This window comes from Cornus florida, unplaced genomic scaffold (genome assembly GCF_030987335.1).
Source record: "Cornus florida cultivar Cherokee Brave unplaced genomic scaffold, ASM3098733v1 CherokeeBrave_3.0.0_Hap2_Chr04, whole genome shotgun sequence".
Taxonomy (NCBI): Eukaryota; Viridiplantae; Streptophyta; class Magnoliopsida; order Cornales; family Cornaceae; genus Cornus; species Cornus florida.
Genome location: NW_026775574.1, coordinates 2,725,211 through 2,742,849, shown reverse-complemented (window position 1 = coordinate 2,742,849; position 17,639 = coordinate 2,725,211). Strand labels below are relative to the sequence as shown.

The following is a 17,639-nucleotide window of genomic DNA, read 5'->3' as shown; positions in this document are numbered from 1 at the left end:
AGCTCAATGTTGTCAACGTTGCAAAATCTGAAAGAATTTGGAACTATACATGTTGATGCCAGACAAGGGTTTAGTTTACAGCAAAATGTCTTTTACTGTAGCATCTGTCAGGAATCTATTTCTCACTGATTTTGCAAATCTGGCAGACTGGAGATTCTTCATTTAGTTAATTCTGCTTACAAAATTCCCTTGCTTCATTGGTGCTAAATGTTTGCCCTATCTCAAGTTACAGGCAAGAGTTCTGAGGCACTCTTGTAATAGAATTAACAAATCTGTTACCCCATATTGTGTCGTAGTGGATATATAAGGTTCTTCTACAAGAGGTCTGAGTTCTGAGGCACTCAGTGTCTGCATTTTTTGCATTTGGAAGCCAAATAAGCACTAAGATGTGTTGTTGTGTTCCATGTATATTGTGATCAACCACTCAGAGTCAGATACTTCTTTACTACATGAGCATCTATCTGTTAGGAAGTTTAAGGATAATAAATGTAGCATGTAAAAGGATATACAAAATATGTATTATGCTAATTGGGAAACAAGTCAAGTTGAGGGCCATCAATCAAGTATGGAGAGGTCTTTCCTTGTTAAATTGCAAATATGTGATTTCTAATAGCATCATATTCGATATTGATTTGTGGTTTATATGCAAGTACTCATGCCATACAGCCCATACCTCTGCTTATTGCATCCTGAATTTGTTAGTTAAAGGTTTAACTGGTGTTCATGGTTATATAAATATATACATATAGCCCAGGTCAAAAAAAGAAAAAAAATTACATATAGCAGGGTTGTCGTTTTCTGTTTTGGCACTTTTTGGCTAGGTCTTTTTGCTGTTTTTGAATCATGTAGACTTATATTGATGCTAAAACATGTTCTCCATTGTTTTTGAAAAGTTTATAAATGTGCATTTACATGTTTGGGTTTGCGGTTTATGGCTCAATTTTTTTTTCCTTGAGTTCATTTTGTTCTACATTGATTGTTTAAACATGATTTTTGTCAGTTTTAGTTGAGATTTTGGGATGTATACAACAGAGTGTGTGTGTGTATGAGATGTTTGCTCATGAGAGTCCCAGTTGTTGGGAAATTAGGCATGTTTGGTTTGTAACTCTTATAACAATTTTTTATATTACAGAAAATTGAACAAAAAATTCTGCTTGGTTCAGTTTTCTGAAAACTCAGTTATAAAAATGTTTGTTTTCAGAGAACCGTCTTTTCTGTTCTCTGAATTATTGAGAATTGTCTTTAGAGTTACAAACTAAGCAAACTCATAATTTCTACTACTTCCGTCCCAAAATAGTTGTCCACCTTGGGAATTGTGAGCTGTTCATTTGATTTGTGTGCATGGATAAGTTCACAATTTTCAAGGTGGACAACTATTTTGGCATGGAGGGAGTAGTTCATTTGATCTGTGTGCATGGATAAGTTGAATGGTGGTGATATGAAGAGGGCAAAAGATGGTGTTTCGGCAGTCTTTTGTTGTTCATGGCGGGGGTGACCACAAGGCAGTTCTGGTTGTGGAGGCCAAACATTTTTCTTTTGCTTGGGTTTGAGGCTTTATGTGCGTATAATGTGTGTTAAGGTGGTTGGGGATGAATTTAAGAAGCTTATCTATGTTATGTTGAAGTGATGGTTTGGTATTAGAATGAGTGAAGTTTGATGTGTGTGTGTGCGCGTGTTTTTGTAATAGTTTCCTAAGTTTTGCTAGTTATGTTTTTAGGATGGCTGAAAAGTGTCAAGGGTCCCAAAAATTAGTCTTAATAACAAAGGTATATATGAGAATGAAAATAATATATATATACACACACACACACACACACACACGCAAGGTGTGTAATGAAAGTTGGGCGCCCCACATGGATGCCTATTACGCACCTGATTAAGAGGACTCTCTGTAGTGCACCATTTTTTGAGCCTTTCCAAAGGTGTTTGAATTTACCCCTTTAGTAAAATACCTGAGGTATCAGGGAGGACCATAGGTAGATCCTTGACAGGATCACAATAGGATTTTGAATGGAGAAGCACAAGGTACTGACTTGACATGTTAGGAAAGTGCGAGGCTCATCACATAGTCCGAGGCCACTGGTTACCGGGGAACTTAAGAACTGGCTATGCGCCCCGGTATGGTAACTGTAACAAGGGGTCATTTGTCCCACATCAGATCCGGATGGAAAAGTGATTGGGTATAAATGGGTGGGTATGCAACACTACCCAACAGTTTGAGCTTTTGGATAAATGGACAAGCGTCCACCCGTTACAGTTGGTATCAGAGCCAGTCCTTAATCCGGTGTCACGCTAAGCACCCAGCCCGGAGGGCGTCCAGGCCTGCAGCCCAAGTAGGCAGTGTGGCCCAAGCCGCAATGAGGGCGTTGCGAGTTTGGGTGGGGGAAGAATGTATTAAGGGGTCATTTGTTCCATATCGGATCCGGATGGAAAAGTGATTGGGTAAAAATGGGTGGGTATGCAGAACTACTCAACAACTTGAGCTTTTGGGTAAATGGGTAAGCGCCCACCCGTTACAGTAACCATAGTGGCCAGGATGGTACCTAAAGGCATAAGAGAGACTAGGAATGTCAAATTTGCCTGCCTCATCGGTTCCCCGCCCCTAATGGGATGGGTATGGGATGTTAAAAAATAATAGGGGCGGGTATGGGTGTGCAAAAGTGAACCCAAATTGGGTTAGGGGCGGAGTTGGGGTTAGTAGAAAAAACCCCGCCCCGACTATATATGCAATTTACATTTAATAATCTTACATTTTCTATACTTTTACTACTCCCCAAGCATCCCACGCGTGTGTATATAAATATATATTATCTGTATTAAAGTTCTACTATTCCCCAAATATCTATATGTGTATACATATTATGTTCTTTAGGGATAAAACCTTATTCCCTTCCATCAATCTATTCTATGCCCTCTGGCCTCTTCCTCTCACTTTGTTCTACACTAGGTTTTTGTAAATTCTGGTCACTCTCCTCTCATTTTGGCTCTAGGGACTACCTTTGGAAGATTGAAAGAGACTACGAAAGAGGACCACGGTATCGCTGTCCCAATTTTTGAGTTTTCTCCACCATTGTTGTAGCATTTTTTTTTGCTTCAAGTGCATCTTTCTTCTTGAGCAATAATTTTACTGGTAATTTCTTCAAAGCAAAACTAAAAATCTTCTATAATTTTAGTTGGTTTTAACATCTTAGATGTCTATTTGTTGTGAGTTACTTGAATATCCAGTGCAGTGTCCTCTGTCTCTAAATATTTATTTTTATATATTTAACCAGTTAAGAACCCTAACACCCGTCCCCTCTCTCTACATATACACACATACATGCAAAAACACCACTTCCTAATATTGAAATTGATTCAAGTCAATTACTCTTGAATGGGTTGTTCCTTTGCAAGCGGGGCGGGACAGGGCGAGGACAGGTAGATCAAACATATATGGGTTCGGGGATGGGATAATACGCCATACGGGGCAGGGTGGGGCGGGAAATGGGCGCCCCGTTGACAACCGTAGGAGAGGCATGATTTATGACACGTTCATACCTTTCTACGCTAAGGCACTATCCAAGAGTTTGTTGGCTATTGTGCACAAAGTGTCATTCCTAAAGAGAGCTCTGAGTATGGTGCCTGACATGCCATGAGGAGAGTGGGAGGGAAAAGGGGTTGTCGAGGCATGGAAGATTGAACTAGGGGCTAGCGAGGGCGGAACGGAAGGGGGCCTTTGACTCACTACTCAGCTGAGGCGTTCGCGTCCTGGCCGGGGAATAATAGAGGAACACGTGGCACATAAATGTGCTGACGTGTGGTGTAGGTCCGTACCTTGACACATGCCAGGTATGTTATAAATAGCCAGTCCAGGTAATGTGACTTGGCAATCATTTTGAGGACTGCCTGAAGATTTTGCCACGCTCTCTGCTACCTCATTTATTCCGTTGCCTAAGTTCTCTCCCCTACCCTCTCTTCCTTTCTTTTTGCCTTTATCTATCTTATGTCAGCCTTGGAAATACCTGCTTCGAGAACCTACTCACAAAAAGAATAAGACATTTCTTTATTTTGTTTGTTGTTTCTATTGAATGGCTTCTTGCAGCTAGGACAATTGCTAAGTTCCAAAAATTAACCAACAAAAGTGTTCCCTTTTGTTCATGATCACGATTGTTACTTACTCTGTTTAATTAGAGAAAATCTCATATTTAGTTTAAGAAAGGATATATATTATAAAAATCGTTGGTTTCATTGTTTTGGTTTGCCTAAGGAGGGGTGGAAATAGGACAGTAAAGGGAAAAAATGGAAGAAAACAAATCTTCCTTCTTCATTTTTTGTTTTAACCTCAAAATTGAATTGAGTTTTTTGCTGCACCTTTCTTTACACGCGCGCGCGCACACACACACATATGTATACTGCTTTGCCTGATAACTCTTTCTCAAGTTGCTAAACATGTGAACTTGTATGTTAAAATAGATTAGCTAGAATATATATTTTCCAGTAAACATGCTCTAGTTCTTACCTCAATATTTGACTTTTAGTACTACTGTACTAGTAAGTTGGTATTCAGTTTCTATCTACGAACTTTTACCTATATCTTCTTTGCTTTGTCTTGATCCAGTTTTTCACATTGTTGCTTTCTCTCTGGTTCATTGCAACATCACCAAGTCGCTGCTCTTTGTTTCTTCTTATAAATTCATTAAAAAGGCTGATTGCAAACCCCTTGATAAACTAATGCACTTCATGATCACCATGACTCTCATTGAGTTCAACCTTCTTTTTTAGTATGTTTTGTCAAGTTAACAATTGTGTTTTAGTGGTCAATTGAAGTTGTTAGTAAAAACTAGCCTTTTTCCTTTTATAAAGATATGAATCTTTATTGAATCGAACAGATACTTGCATTGTTATATAGTAGTATATATTATTCTTTAATCAATAGGAATATGGCATTGATACACCCACTGCACTCACTGGAACAATTTACTTTTCATTAACATTATATTCTAACGTTACATGAAAATGTAGTTTTGTAACTGACCATTTGTTCACTTGGCAAAGGCATCCTCAGTTGCATCCCCACCAAATACAAGTCTGTTCATGCAGGTGAACCTATGTCTTCTTAAACTGTAATAGTTGAGATACTCAAATCTGTCAGGAATTAATTCTTAAAACAAAAATCGAAGTTAATTATCAGAAATTCTCTCTCAATTTCCAAATCTAAGTAGATTCTATTTTAGAATTTTTTTTTTGTTACAATTTTTTTGTTAGACAACTCTTGAGGCGCTAAGGAATTGTAATCTTTGTCCAACAAGGAATTGAGTTGTGGACTCTACAAGTAGATACTTATTCCTATATTATGGTGTAGTGATCCGTGTACTCCACAAGACACACTCTCCCACCATCGGTGTTCTCTCCACTTTACCAACCTGTAAACTATTTCCACCCATCAAACACCATCTACTGCCTGCCACTAGTTAGTGCTACATCTCTTAATTTCATAAGTGAGTTGTCTAAGAAGAATTTTTTAACATAATACAACTCTAAAATAGAATCCCAACTTGAGATACAATTTATAACAATCTCAAGCTCAAATTCCACCAAATCAATCATTGATTCCCACAACAATTAACGTGACTTCAATCTTGCACAACTTTGATTTTCCCCATTGTATGTTGCTGTATTAGTCAAACCTCCAAGGCTCCACCTTGACTACTCGAGCTGCATGCCATCATGATTTTCTAACCATCATGATCAAACAAGCCAATTGATTAACTCCACCTGCAACTAAAACCCGTAGTAGCGCTTGCTGAGAGTCCTTGTGTTTTCTAGATTCTCGCTGAACTTCTCAAGACGAACCTTTAGATCTGATACCACTTGTTGGAATAGTAGAAACACATAAAGCAATTACACACCAACACAAGATATAACATGGTTCGATAAGAGATTCCACTGTAGTTGATGTAGAGATATTACAACCTTAATTTTGCTTGAAAGGTTTACCTTTTTTAGTTGGTGCCTGGAATTCTTCTTCTACTTTTTTCATTGTGTGAAACAAAATAGTACTCTTTATTATTATTATTTTTAATTTTTTTTTATGTATGCTTCGCGGAAGTTACCGTGCTTTTTTCTATGTATACAGTGGTCTCAATTTTCTGAACAATGGAGACTGCTTGTACTTCTTTCTTTTTCCTACTGTTTCATGTTTGATCATCAAATTTGGAATATAAGGGTCATTTACTTGGTGGAGCTTTACTTGAGTTATCCATTGTTTAGTGTTTGTATATGTGTGCCGAATGCTGCATGTTTTACTTAGGCTAAGGTACGACAGCAAGCCCACTTCACCAGAGGGTGGATTCAGAAGCAACTCTTAGGAGGTCGAGGAAGATGCCTTTTGCTATAACTTGCTAACCTATATGATTGTAAAGAGAGAACCTAAGTCACATAAAGCGGGGCGGGAGCAAGAGCAAGAGCGAATTCGAGAGAGAGCACATGCTGAATGTGAGAGCGCCACCTGTAACAGAAGGAGTAGGGCTGAAACGGGAAGGATTGTGCGACTTAGAAAAGAACCCGTAGCACAAGCACAGTGCCCTGATGGGGAAGGCTTTCGGAACCCTTCTCTGTGTCTCTCAGTGTTTTCCAGCCTACCCCATCTCTCTCTCTCTCCCCCTTTTGGATTCAGCTCCGTCATCGCCGCCTCTTTTATCAAAACCTGTTTGATTTTAACCCTTCACAAGAGTAAAAAATAATAAAATGTGAGTTTTTTCTACACTTGGATGAGATCTCATATGTTGAACCGGTCCATCTTGATCAACACCATCAACACCATTATCTTGATCAACACCATTTCCATGAGTCATTAATAATTTCAAAATGGTCAAATATAAATATGCCTCCGAAAATGAATTAATTATATACAAATTGCCTTATAAAAATGAAAGAGAAATAAAATCAATCAAAATAATCAAATGCTTACCGATCCATCTTCACCAGCACAAATGGTATCCTAAAATATCAATGAAGCCAACTGAGTCATGGTTTTAAAATGATCAAATCCTAATGCCTCCACCAATCAAAAACAGTCATTGTCTTTACTACTTAATGTAAATATCACAAGTTTTTGTGGGCCAAATATTGTAGCTTTTCATTATTTTTATGAAATTTTTTTGTGGTAGTAGTCAGCTATCTGTCTTCATTATTTTTATGAACTTTTTTTTTCTTGAAATTAGCATAAGAAATGACCTAGCTAATGCTTTTCATTTGATGCGCCTATTTTAGATTAATTTAGGTATCAGCAGTGCATGATCATGATGCAAGATAAATGTTGATGAATAAAGGGGGAGGCAGACAATGATGAAATGATTCTAGCTGAAGCAGTAAAGACATTAATGGTCTCTCAGTTGTTATATGTTTGTTATATGTTTGTTTTAGTTTGAAGGGTTGAATTATTGACAGGGTTTATTTGGATTTATTTTATTTGATCATTATATATCAAAATCTACACTGGTATTTACAAATTAATTTGAATTCTTTAGTTCAAATGTAGTTCTTTAGTATTCCTTAAATCGAGCTTAAGGTCTACACAAGATTGATTCAAGCCTGGTGTCACGCCCTGCCTATGGAGGTTGTGCCACGCAGGCGACACGCAGACGCTGAGAAGGACGTTGCATGGCAACTGCATGGCAAGTGGAGTTTCTAGAGTCTTCCGGAGTAGTCTAGAGTTCTGTGGAAGATTCTAGATATGTGTAGTATATTCTAGAAGTGTGTGGAAGGTTCTAGAATGTTGTAAATATGTATGGAGATGTGTAGAAAGTGGAAGAAGATTCTAGAGAATCAATCTCCACCATTGGTTAGAATGCATCCTAGCCATCTATTAGGGATGGGAATGCCTATAAATAGGAGTAGGACTTCATTTTGTAACCAAGAAGTCCTAGATTGAGTCTTGAGAGCCTTGTAGAGAGCTTGAGTATTAGCCTTGTACAAAGCATTCTTTGAAGTAATAGAAGTGTTCTTTCCTTGCCAACTTAAGTGCCTTAGTGTGTGTGAGTGTGCAAGCCAAGTGAGGAGAGGGCGAGGGCAACTACAACACTAGTAAGCGCACGAGGGGAGTGTGTTGGATAAGGTGTGCACGGGAGTTAGACTGACTAAGTACTTGCGAGAGTGAAAGCAACGTCTTGGTGCCGCACGGGAGCAGCTAGAGTGGTGCTGAAACTCTAAGCCCGTGACAGTTGGTATCAGAGCAGGTTCGTCAAGGGAGCTTTGTTGGAGTAGACATGGCTAGCGGAGGAGACCACCAAGTCCACATCTTAGAGCAGAGCTTGGAGGAGAAGCTTGCCACACACTTGGTCTACACGGAGACTAAGTTTAATAGGCTCGAGAGAAGGATGGCGGAGCTCTACGAGCTGATTGATAGCATCTCCAACAAGGCGCCAGAGAAGGAAAGGGACTTGCATGATCTGGTAGACGACTTGCGCGTGGAGATTGCCGAGTGCAAGAAGGAGTTCTCCCAGGCGCGTGAGGTCGTGGTGAAGCCAAGGAAGAAGAAGGCGCCGGAGCCCAAGGAGTACGATGGGGCGAGGAATGCGCGCCAGATTGACAACTTCTTTTGACACATGGAGTGGTACTTCGAGTGCATGGAGATCGAGGATGATGAGGAGAAGGTGCAGACAGGCACTATGTACCTCACAGACACTGCCTCTTTATGGTGGAGGCAGCGCTTCACCGGTAGGGGCGCAAGAGCAGTTGATACATGGGAGGAGTTCAAAAGGCAGCTCAAGAGGCAGTTCTACCCTGAGTGCGTTGAGGACCTCGCCATGATCAACCTAAGGCGCCTGAAGCAGAAGGCAAGCATAAGGGAGTATGTGAAGGAGTACTCCAACTTGATGTTGGAGATCCCAGAGATGCCGGAGCGGCAACGCGTATACTTGTTCATTGATGGGTTGCAGTCTTGGGTAGCCACAGAGCTGAGAAGGAGGGAGCCTAGAGACTTGGCATCCGCAATGGCTATAGCGGAGCGCCTTGAAGACTTTAGGCGCGATGACAAGAAGGCCACGTCTCCCAGGAAGGACCACGGCAAAGGTGGGGGAGACCAGCGCTTCAAGAAACGGGGCTCGCCCAAGTCCAGTGATGATTAGTACAGCGACGAGGAGAGACGCCCATGCCATGATAAGGGCAAGGACCATGGAGAGAGGTCCAAGGCTAGTGGCAAATGGGAGCGCCGCGATAAGGGTAAGTGGGAGCCGAAGTGCTACTTGTGCGAAGGGCCGCACATATTGCGACACTGCCCCAACAAGAAGACCATGAGCGCCCTTGTGAAGGATAATGGCAAGGGCAGGGTGGACGATGCGGGAAACGATGAAGATAGGTGCATGGGGGCTATGCAGATGCTGAGTAGCATGGCGCATGACACTAAGAAGAAGGGCAAGGCAAAGAAGGTCGCTGGGGTGCGCTATGTGGATGCGCAGGTTGGTGGCAAAGCCGTGCAAGCGTTGGTAGACATGGGCGCTACACACAACTTCATTACCCCGGAGGAGGCACAACGACTTGGCTTGGAGATATGCAAGACGGAGGGCTGGATCAAGGCCGTTAACTCCGAGGAGGCACGCGTGAGTAGAGTGTGCAAGGAGGTGGAGCTATGCATGCAAGGATGGAAAGGCAAGGCTGACTTCCAAGTTGCGGAGATGGACGACCACGACATGGTGCTGGGGCTGGAGTTCATGGACAGGAACAACGCCGCGCCACTACCATGCCTTGGTGCGTTGATGATACTTGGAGGCGAGGAAGGCAAGGCCGCATGCATGGTGCCGCTCGTGGGCAGGAAGGAGAGTCCAGAGGTGGCAGTCAACACGATGGAGCTCGTGAGGACTTCACATCTCCCAAAGGGCGCTCGTACGTTTGGGCCAAGGACATATGCGCAAGTGCTGATGACCTGCGAGAGGTTAGGTCAGCTGAAGAAACCGTGACGAGGGCGTCACGGAAATGGGTGGGGGAGAATGTCATGCCCCGCCTATGGAGGTTGTGCCACGCAGATGACACGCAGACGCTGAGGAGGATGCTGCATGGCAACTGCATGGCAAGTGGAGTTTCTAGAGTCTTCCGGAGTAGTCTAGAGTTCTGTGGAAGATTCTAAATATGTGTAGTATATTCTAGAAGTGTGTGGAAGGTTCTAGAATGTTGTAGCTATGTATGGAGATGTGTAGAAGGTGGAAGAAGATTCTAGAGAATCAATCTCCACCATTGGTTAGAATGCATCCTAGCCATCCATTAGGGATAGGAATGCCTATAAATAGGAGTAGGACTTCATTTTGTAACCAACAAGTCCTAGAGTGAGTCTTGAGAGCCTTGTAGAGAGCTTGAGTGTTAGCCTTGTACAAAGCATTCTTTGAAGTAATAGAAGTGTTCTTTTCTTGCCAACTTAAGTGCCTTAGTGTGTGTGAGTGTGCAAGCCAAGTGAGGAGAGGGCGAGGGCAACTACAACACTAGTAAGCGCACGAGGGGAATGTGTTGGCTAAGGTGTGCACAGGAGTTAGGCTAACCAAGTACTTGCGAGAGTGAAAGCAACGTCTTGGTGCCGCACGGGAGCAGCTAGAGTGGTGCTGAAACTCTAAGCCCGTGACACTGGTCTCAAATTTTATGGGCTCTGGGCCGAGATTAATTGGGCTTTGTCATGAGTGAGATGACTAAACTTAAGTTGCTTGATACTTGATAGTTGATACCTTTTCTCAAGTTCAATTAGTAATTGGGTTAAGCTTCTGCATTCAAAAAAGGTCTGTACAAAAGTATAGACCCCAAATATCCACATTGGATACGTGTTGAATAGTGATACTCCTTAAACACTCGCGAATACGTGCTTAATACTTCTTAAACTTATTCATGAGTTCATAATTAATTCTCAAGCCAAGTCCAAGTGTTACGAGCTCTAAACCTAGATTAATTGGGTTTTGACATGCATGGTAGTTTGACTCAACTCAGGTTGGTTGATACCTAGAGATGGCAACGGGGCGAATATGAAGCAAGTTTGTCTAAATTCGTACCTGCCCCGTTTAATTGTGGACAAATCCATACCCGTTATGGGTTTTAATGTCACAATCCATTCCCGCCCCATTAAGAGATGAGTGTACCCGTGCCTACCCCGCCCGTTTACATTTTTTTTTTTTTATCTATACAAATAAATTGATAAAATCTATAAATGTTATACAATGCAAATAGTGATATATATATATATGAACACAATATTGTGCATACATTTTGTAAGGGTTTTTTTTAATTAACACAATAAACAAGTGAACAAAGGTGATATCCAGAGTACAAATATGAAGGAAACAGAGAAAATGCTTGGTAAAGGAGGAGAAGAAGACCGATCTTACAAGACTAAGATGGAGGTAAGGTAGATATACATTTCTGATGACAGTCCTTTTCTGTTTTTTTGTTCTTTCATGCGATAGTGCTATTTATAGACTATGAAACATGCTGGTTATTAACCAGCAGTTCCTTGTGTGTCTCGCTCCTAACCATGACCACATGGGTAGTCACATTAAACCTAGGAGCCTAAGATGTCCAATCCTCTTATCGAGCCATGCACTATATTGCGTCTCCCCCATTTGGGACATTAAATGCTCTTTGTTCTTACTTGATCATCAGTTAGCCAAGTTTGTCAGGGCATTAAATGTGATTTTATGGTTTGCTGTCATAATGTATATATTTCCATCATCTCGTTGATCGGGCCTCGTTAGGAGCAGAGACACTTCTTTACTTCTCATCCACCGATCCAAGATCCTTCTATGCTTCCCAATATAAGGTCCCACATAGCTGAGAAGGCCCTACCTTCGTTTTATGCTATACTTGGACTCATGAAGATGTAGCAATTTAAAGGCAAGCTCCCTAGGGCTCTAATGCCTCAGTGTGTTGTGAGACCCGAAGGGGCTTTGGAGGCCGAGCCTTTGAGTCCTAACAACTTAGTATGTTGCTAGGGTTTCGGCTTTTGAGACTTAGTGACCTGGTGTAGTACCATGGTTTGGGATGCTCGAGGTAAGATCCTCGAGGCTTATTAACCCGGTGCGCTACTAGGGTTTGAGTCGCTCGAGGATTGGCACCTCGAGGCTTAGTGACCCGGTGCGCTACCAAGATTTGAGTCGCTCGAGGATTGGCTACTCGAGGCTTAGTGACCTGGTGTAATGCCAGTGTTTGGATTGCTTAAGGGTTGGTTTCTCAAGGCTGTGATGACCTAGTGTGATGCCAGGGTTTAGAGTGCTCGAGAGCTAATCCTTCGAGGCTTGGTTGCCTGGTGCGATGCCAGGGCTTAGGGTGCTTGAGAGTTAAGCCCTCAAAGCTCGGCGGCTTGGTGCGCTGCCAGGGCTTCGGGTGCTCGAGGTTAAGCTCTCGAGGCTTAATGCAATTTTTTGACTTTTCAAGTACTTGCCACGAAGTCTTAGTTAAGGGGTTGTGTTGACTTTTCAATATGCCATGTCAGCAATTGGTGCTTGACACCTACACATTTATAGCACATATATACATCTATATATATATATAAAATTTAAAATTAAAGTATAAAGAGCGGGCAGGACCGGATGTTTCTCAAAACCCATACCCTCCTCGTAATCCACAAAGAATTTAAAATTTAAATTCATACACACCCTTGCAATACATAAACAATTCTCATACCTGTGCCATTAGGAAGGGGGGGCGAGGAGGGGGACTCTGACATGATGGTACAAATTGCCATCCCTATTGATACCTTTGCTCAAGTTCAATTAGAATTTGGGTCAAGCTTTTGCTTTCAAAAAGGGTCTATCCACATGTCAAAATAAATAAATAAATAATCAAGAAAAACTTTCTTTTTTTCCCTTAAAATAAAGAGAACTTTACAAACCTTATCAAGTATCTAATTTGATTCGGTTTAAATTAAGTTTTATTGTCCAAGTTGCAGCACAATCTCTTAAAAAGGATTAGAAAAGTAAAGGGGTAATATTGGTAACAACCCCCACTTTAATAAAAAAATTCCGGGCCAAAAGCGCGCGCAGTCGAGAGTGGTTGAAAGAGAAGATTCCACATAACACTATCATATATTTTTCTCATTAGTATCCTTGTCTCGTTTATTTAACTCATAAATCCATTTTTAGTGTCCTTTTCATTCTTTATAATATTACACCAAATGCCATTTTAAATACAACTAAAAGTTGAGGGAATATTGTCTCAATCATTGTCATGAATCATGATGATAAAAATAATAATAATTAAAGTAGTAAGTTTAACTAATTTTTTGATTATGTTGGTCAATCCCTTATTTTTCGATATCTTGGTCAAATAAGACTCTGTAATTTTTATGAATTGGGATCCCATGTGGTGTGTTGTAACTGGAAAAATTTTAATTTACGAAAACGCCCACACATGTAAGCGTTGAAATCCGTCTTATACTGTATTAATCCTATCTCAATTTTTATATCTTTAAATGAAAGACATATAGAATCACACATGTAAGTGTTCGGATCAAGCTGAAGCGCGTGAACACACATATACAAGAGTTTATGTTTCTAATGGTATCTGATTCGAGCTTGCTTTTGAGTTTTGACACAAAAAGAATGGAACAAAAGTACTTTGTACACCAACATCGTGAAAATGAGGAAATTTCACAATTAATTGAAATCAAATTCAAGAATTATGTTTAAGAATAGCATGGAAAATCTATAACTCTACGGCTCCTTTTGTTTCGGCATAAACTATTTTTTAAAAAAATAAATTTTTTTTTTTCAGTTAAAATATATTTTATTTTTGTTTTTTTGATGTTCGGCAAAGCTATAAGTTAAGAATGGGGTCGAGTCTATCGGATGAGATATATAAAATAATTTTTTAAAAATTAATTAATAAGTTATTTTTGTTAAATTTTAATATTTTTTTTCGTAAATATTTTACGACAATCAAATACTAAAAAATAAAAAAGTATTTTTTAAAAATATTATACATGTAAATAAACGGAGCCTAAAAGTATCCAAAACAATGCATTTATTTTCAGCAAAATACAAAAGTAATGGAATTTTATACACACAAGTAGATAAAGCTAATTTAACTTTGCTATATGAATGTAAGGAATTGGGAATCTGTTGCCATCACTTCCTGCTTTTCACGTGTTGAAGGGCATCTGTCTCCATGCACATCTTATATTCCTTCGTAGCTATATACATACATATATATATATATATATATATATATATATATATATATATATATGTATGTCATCTCAGAGGAAATATGAAGGAAATTTCAAAGAGACAAGGACAGATAACAAAGAAGGGACCATAAAAGAAAAGCGAAACAATTTACCATAATACAAATGCGAGAGAGAGTGCATTTTCTAAATTATCCACAAATTATGATTTATTTACCACCTGCAATGCGGAGGAAAAAATAATAATGAGTACTTTTAATTTTCAATAGCTCATTGGATACAAAGAAAGGAAAGAAGAGTCACCATCCTGAAACCTCTTCTTAGGGACCTATTCAGGAAGTTGGAGGGGACGTATTCGGGAAGTTGGGAGGGGGGTAAAAGTGAATTTAATGTAATTTTTTATGTAATTTGAGGGAGAACAAAGTGAAAATTTTATAGGTATATAATTAAAAATAAAAAAACTTAATAGTAAATAATAGTAAAAAAATTGCCCCAACTAACTTTAATGTGCCTCCATCCCTGCCGCTCCTACTCGAAGAGAGAGTGCAGGTTTCAAAGTAGGCATTTGTGAGGGAGGTGAGAGTGTGAATATTTACTTAATTAAAATAAATAAAAAATAAAAAAAGGGGTCAGATTCATACCTTTCTTCTCAATTTTTTTTAATAAAAAGGATAGGAAAATGACCACGAATGCAACAACAGCTATGACTCCAATAAGAATGGCGAGCGTCCTCTCGGTGTCATTATCTTCATCATTCGAATCTGAAGTTGGGATTTTCACAAATTAAAAAAAACTTTTAAAATCATCATTTACTCTCAAGGAATTTATAAATTAAATACCGCAATCAACATTCTCATTGGCATTGGATTCTTTGATTCCTAAAGAGACATTATTGATTCGAAATAGGGGCTTGTTTTCTTTAAAGGAAGCTTCGTTGTTTGTTGGAGAAAGTTTGAGTACTTTATTTTCCAAAAAAAAGTTACTTTGACAATAAAAAAGTGTAACATGTTTTATACCTCCAAAATATGAATTTAGGATCTTCATGTAGCTTTTTTTTTTTTTTTTTCGATAATTAATCTTCATGTAGCTTTTCATATATTATACTTATAAATGAATAACACGAGAGCTAATTAGAAAGTTTCAATATGTTGCATTTTATAAGGAGTAAATAAATTACTAACTCAATAAAGTGCAGTCAATTTTTGATCAATATATCTATATATATATATATATATATTGTGTCGTGTTTTAAAAGTTAAAACCCACCGCTCAAAGTCACAAACCAATCAGTCATGAGGGAGGACCACAGCCTACCAATCATATCATCACTGACGGCAAATATGTCACTATACTCTTCTAGGGACACTCCACGAAACACACACCAGGCACACATTTTGTTGTGCTCTGGAAATAGGAACTCTTATCATTTATTTTGAAAAATAAAAAAAAATACTGCTAAATTATAAGAACTATGAAGATATATATTTTATTTTCTTATTTCTTGACTTGTCCGTTACAAATTTACAATAAAATAATTATAATAGCTAACTTATTTAGATTAATTATCATGCAAATGACTATTTGGATTTAAGCACTTTATCTCCGTCCCATATTTGTTGTCATGCAAAAAAAAATTTGAAATGGACCACTAATATGAATTGGAGATAATAATTTACAGCTGCGGAAAGGTGAACTCCAAAATTTTAAGTGGATTTCGGTAAATTTCATTTTCTAAAGCAACACATAACAGCTTACCTCTCTTTGAATAGTCGCCACGCTCCGAGTACCGCGCGTAGCACTTGGACAAGAACATGTCCCCCCAAGCCGCCGAGCCACAATCGCTTCTCAGCCGTCCGATCGCCTCCGATATACAATCCTGGCATTTGCTCACACTCAAGTCCTGTACGCACTGCACCACACCCTGTACATTCCCGGACCCACCAACCCGATAGAACTGCCCTCCAGCGGCCAGATACGCCAGCATACCATCACGGCGGGTCAACGAGTCGGAGTCGTACCCAATCGGCGGCCCACATCTCTTAAACACCACAGTCTTGTCCTCCACCCCCAAAAACGAGGTGTTGTCGTACTTCACGAAACACCCGTCCAACTGCAACGCGCCGCCGGTCGAGGCGGCGCAGAGGACGCCGAGTTGACTCACTGAGCGGGCCACGCAATCTCTACAGTCCGAGCTGCTCAGGTCGCCCCGGCATTGGAAGAGGCCGTAGACTACGTCGTTTTGGCTCGAGCCCGGGACGGCGATTTTGAAATTGTTATAGATGGAGATGGAGGCTGAGTTGACCACGGAGGTGAGTATGGAGTTGACGTTGGACTCGTATGGTGAGCCCTGGGCGTATTTTAACCGAGAGCAGCCACCGTATACGAAGGAGTCCGGGGCGGAAGCTGATGGGTGTGTAAGAAGTGAGATGATGACGATAAAGAAACTCGAGAGAGAAGAGAGAGAGAAAGCTTCAACAGACATGGTCGTTAAATCTGCTCTGGTTCTAGAGAGAGAAGCAAACGTAAGCTAGAGAGAGACTTGAGGGATGCCAGGTAGAATTTGAACCTTTAATTTGATGGCAATTTTTTATTTTTCTTGGTAGTTAGCTAACTTAGCTTGATGGGAGATATATATACAATAAAATATATACTAAATGTTTATATAATTATTTACATGAATGTGTATGTGTGTGTGTGTGTATATATATATATATAGTAAGAGGCAATGGTGTACGAAAGCTTAGGGTTGCTTCGTGGAGAGTTTATGCAACTCGAAATGTATAGTTTGATTAGTGAATGGAGGTTATAGGATAGTTATCACTTTGTCATGTGCTGAAAAAGTAACATGTGAAGATGATTATGGAGTATATTTAAGGGAAATGATAGAAAGTCTAGCGGTTGGTGGCATGCCACTGTTGCCATATGACCTTACTGGGGTCATGTTATTTGGTGAGGTGAGTACCTTTTGGGTTTAAATCATAAATTAAAATTGCTATTTTCATCACATTTTTGTAAATATATATATATATATGTGCGTGTGTGTGTGCGCGCGGGGGGTTTCTTGTATTTGCATCTAGTTTATTTCTATAGTAATTAATTCTTACATTTCTTAGAATTTTAGGTAAACAATGGACGGGTAAACAAAAGACTATGATCTCGGAACTACTTTTGGTACAAAGGGTGAAGTTTATCACTCATTTGCAATCAATTATCAATGAAGAATTTGGTTACCATAATAGGAAGTGAGTGAAGTGTAAAATTTCACTTGTTTTGAATTTTATTACTAGTTTTTGACGGGTAAATTTTAGTCCATTATAATAACGAATTGAGTAATGATAGACGTGTTAGTGGAAAAGTACAAAACAACTAGATACTCTAATACTTAGTTGTTCTGGTGAAAACTAATAATTAATGATATTTAAGGAATAATTCCAAACAATTATGAAAAATAAAAATAATAACACACAAAAATACAAGATATACATGATTCACTCAAATCTTTTAC

General features: G+C 39.5%; 1 protein-coding gene across 2 annotated transcripts; it reads right to left on the bottom strand.

Moving 5' to 3' along the window:
• Nucleotides 1-13,954: 13,954 nt before the first annotated feature.
• LOC132302485 (plasmodesmata-located protein 6) lies at nucleotides 13,955-16,983 on the bottom strand. 2 transcript variants are annotated; one of them, XR_009480843.1, is made up of 4 exons: nucleotides 15,890-16,983; nucleotides 14,776-14,895; nucleotides 14,290-14,354; nucleotides 13,955-14,140 (listed from the first exon to the last, which is right to left on the bottom strand). XR_009480843.1 is itself a non-coding variant. In XM_059799369.1 (3 exons), the coding sequence occupies exons 1-3, from the start codon at nucleotides 16,614-16,616 to the stop codon at nucleotides 14,344-14,346; spliced, it is 858 nt and encodes a 285-aa protein (XP_059655352.1). In that variant the 5' UTR covers nucleotides 16,617-16,982; the 3' UTR covers nucleotides 13,955-14,343. The 2 variants fall into 2 exon arrangements, 1 of the variants encoding a protein (XP_059655352.1); XM_059799369.1 differs by having other exon boundaries at nucleotides 13,955-14,354; nucleotides 15,890-16,982.
• Between the last annotated feature and the right edge of the window lie 656 nt (nucleotides 16,984-17,639).

Coding starts and splice junctions, on each gene's coding strand:
- LOC132302485 (XM_059799369.1), bottom strand. CDS start 16,616: ATGTCTGTTGAAGCTTTCTCTCTCTCTTCTCTCTCGAGTTTCTTTATC. Junction 14,896..15,889: donor TGGCGACTATTCAAAGAGAG/GTAAGCTGTTAT, acceptor TCCCAACTTCAG/ATTCGAATGATGAAGATAAT.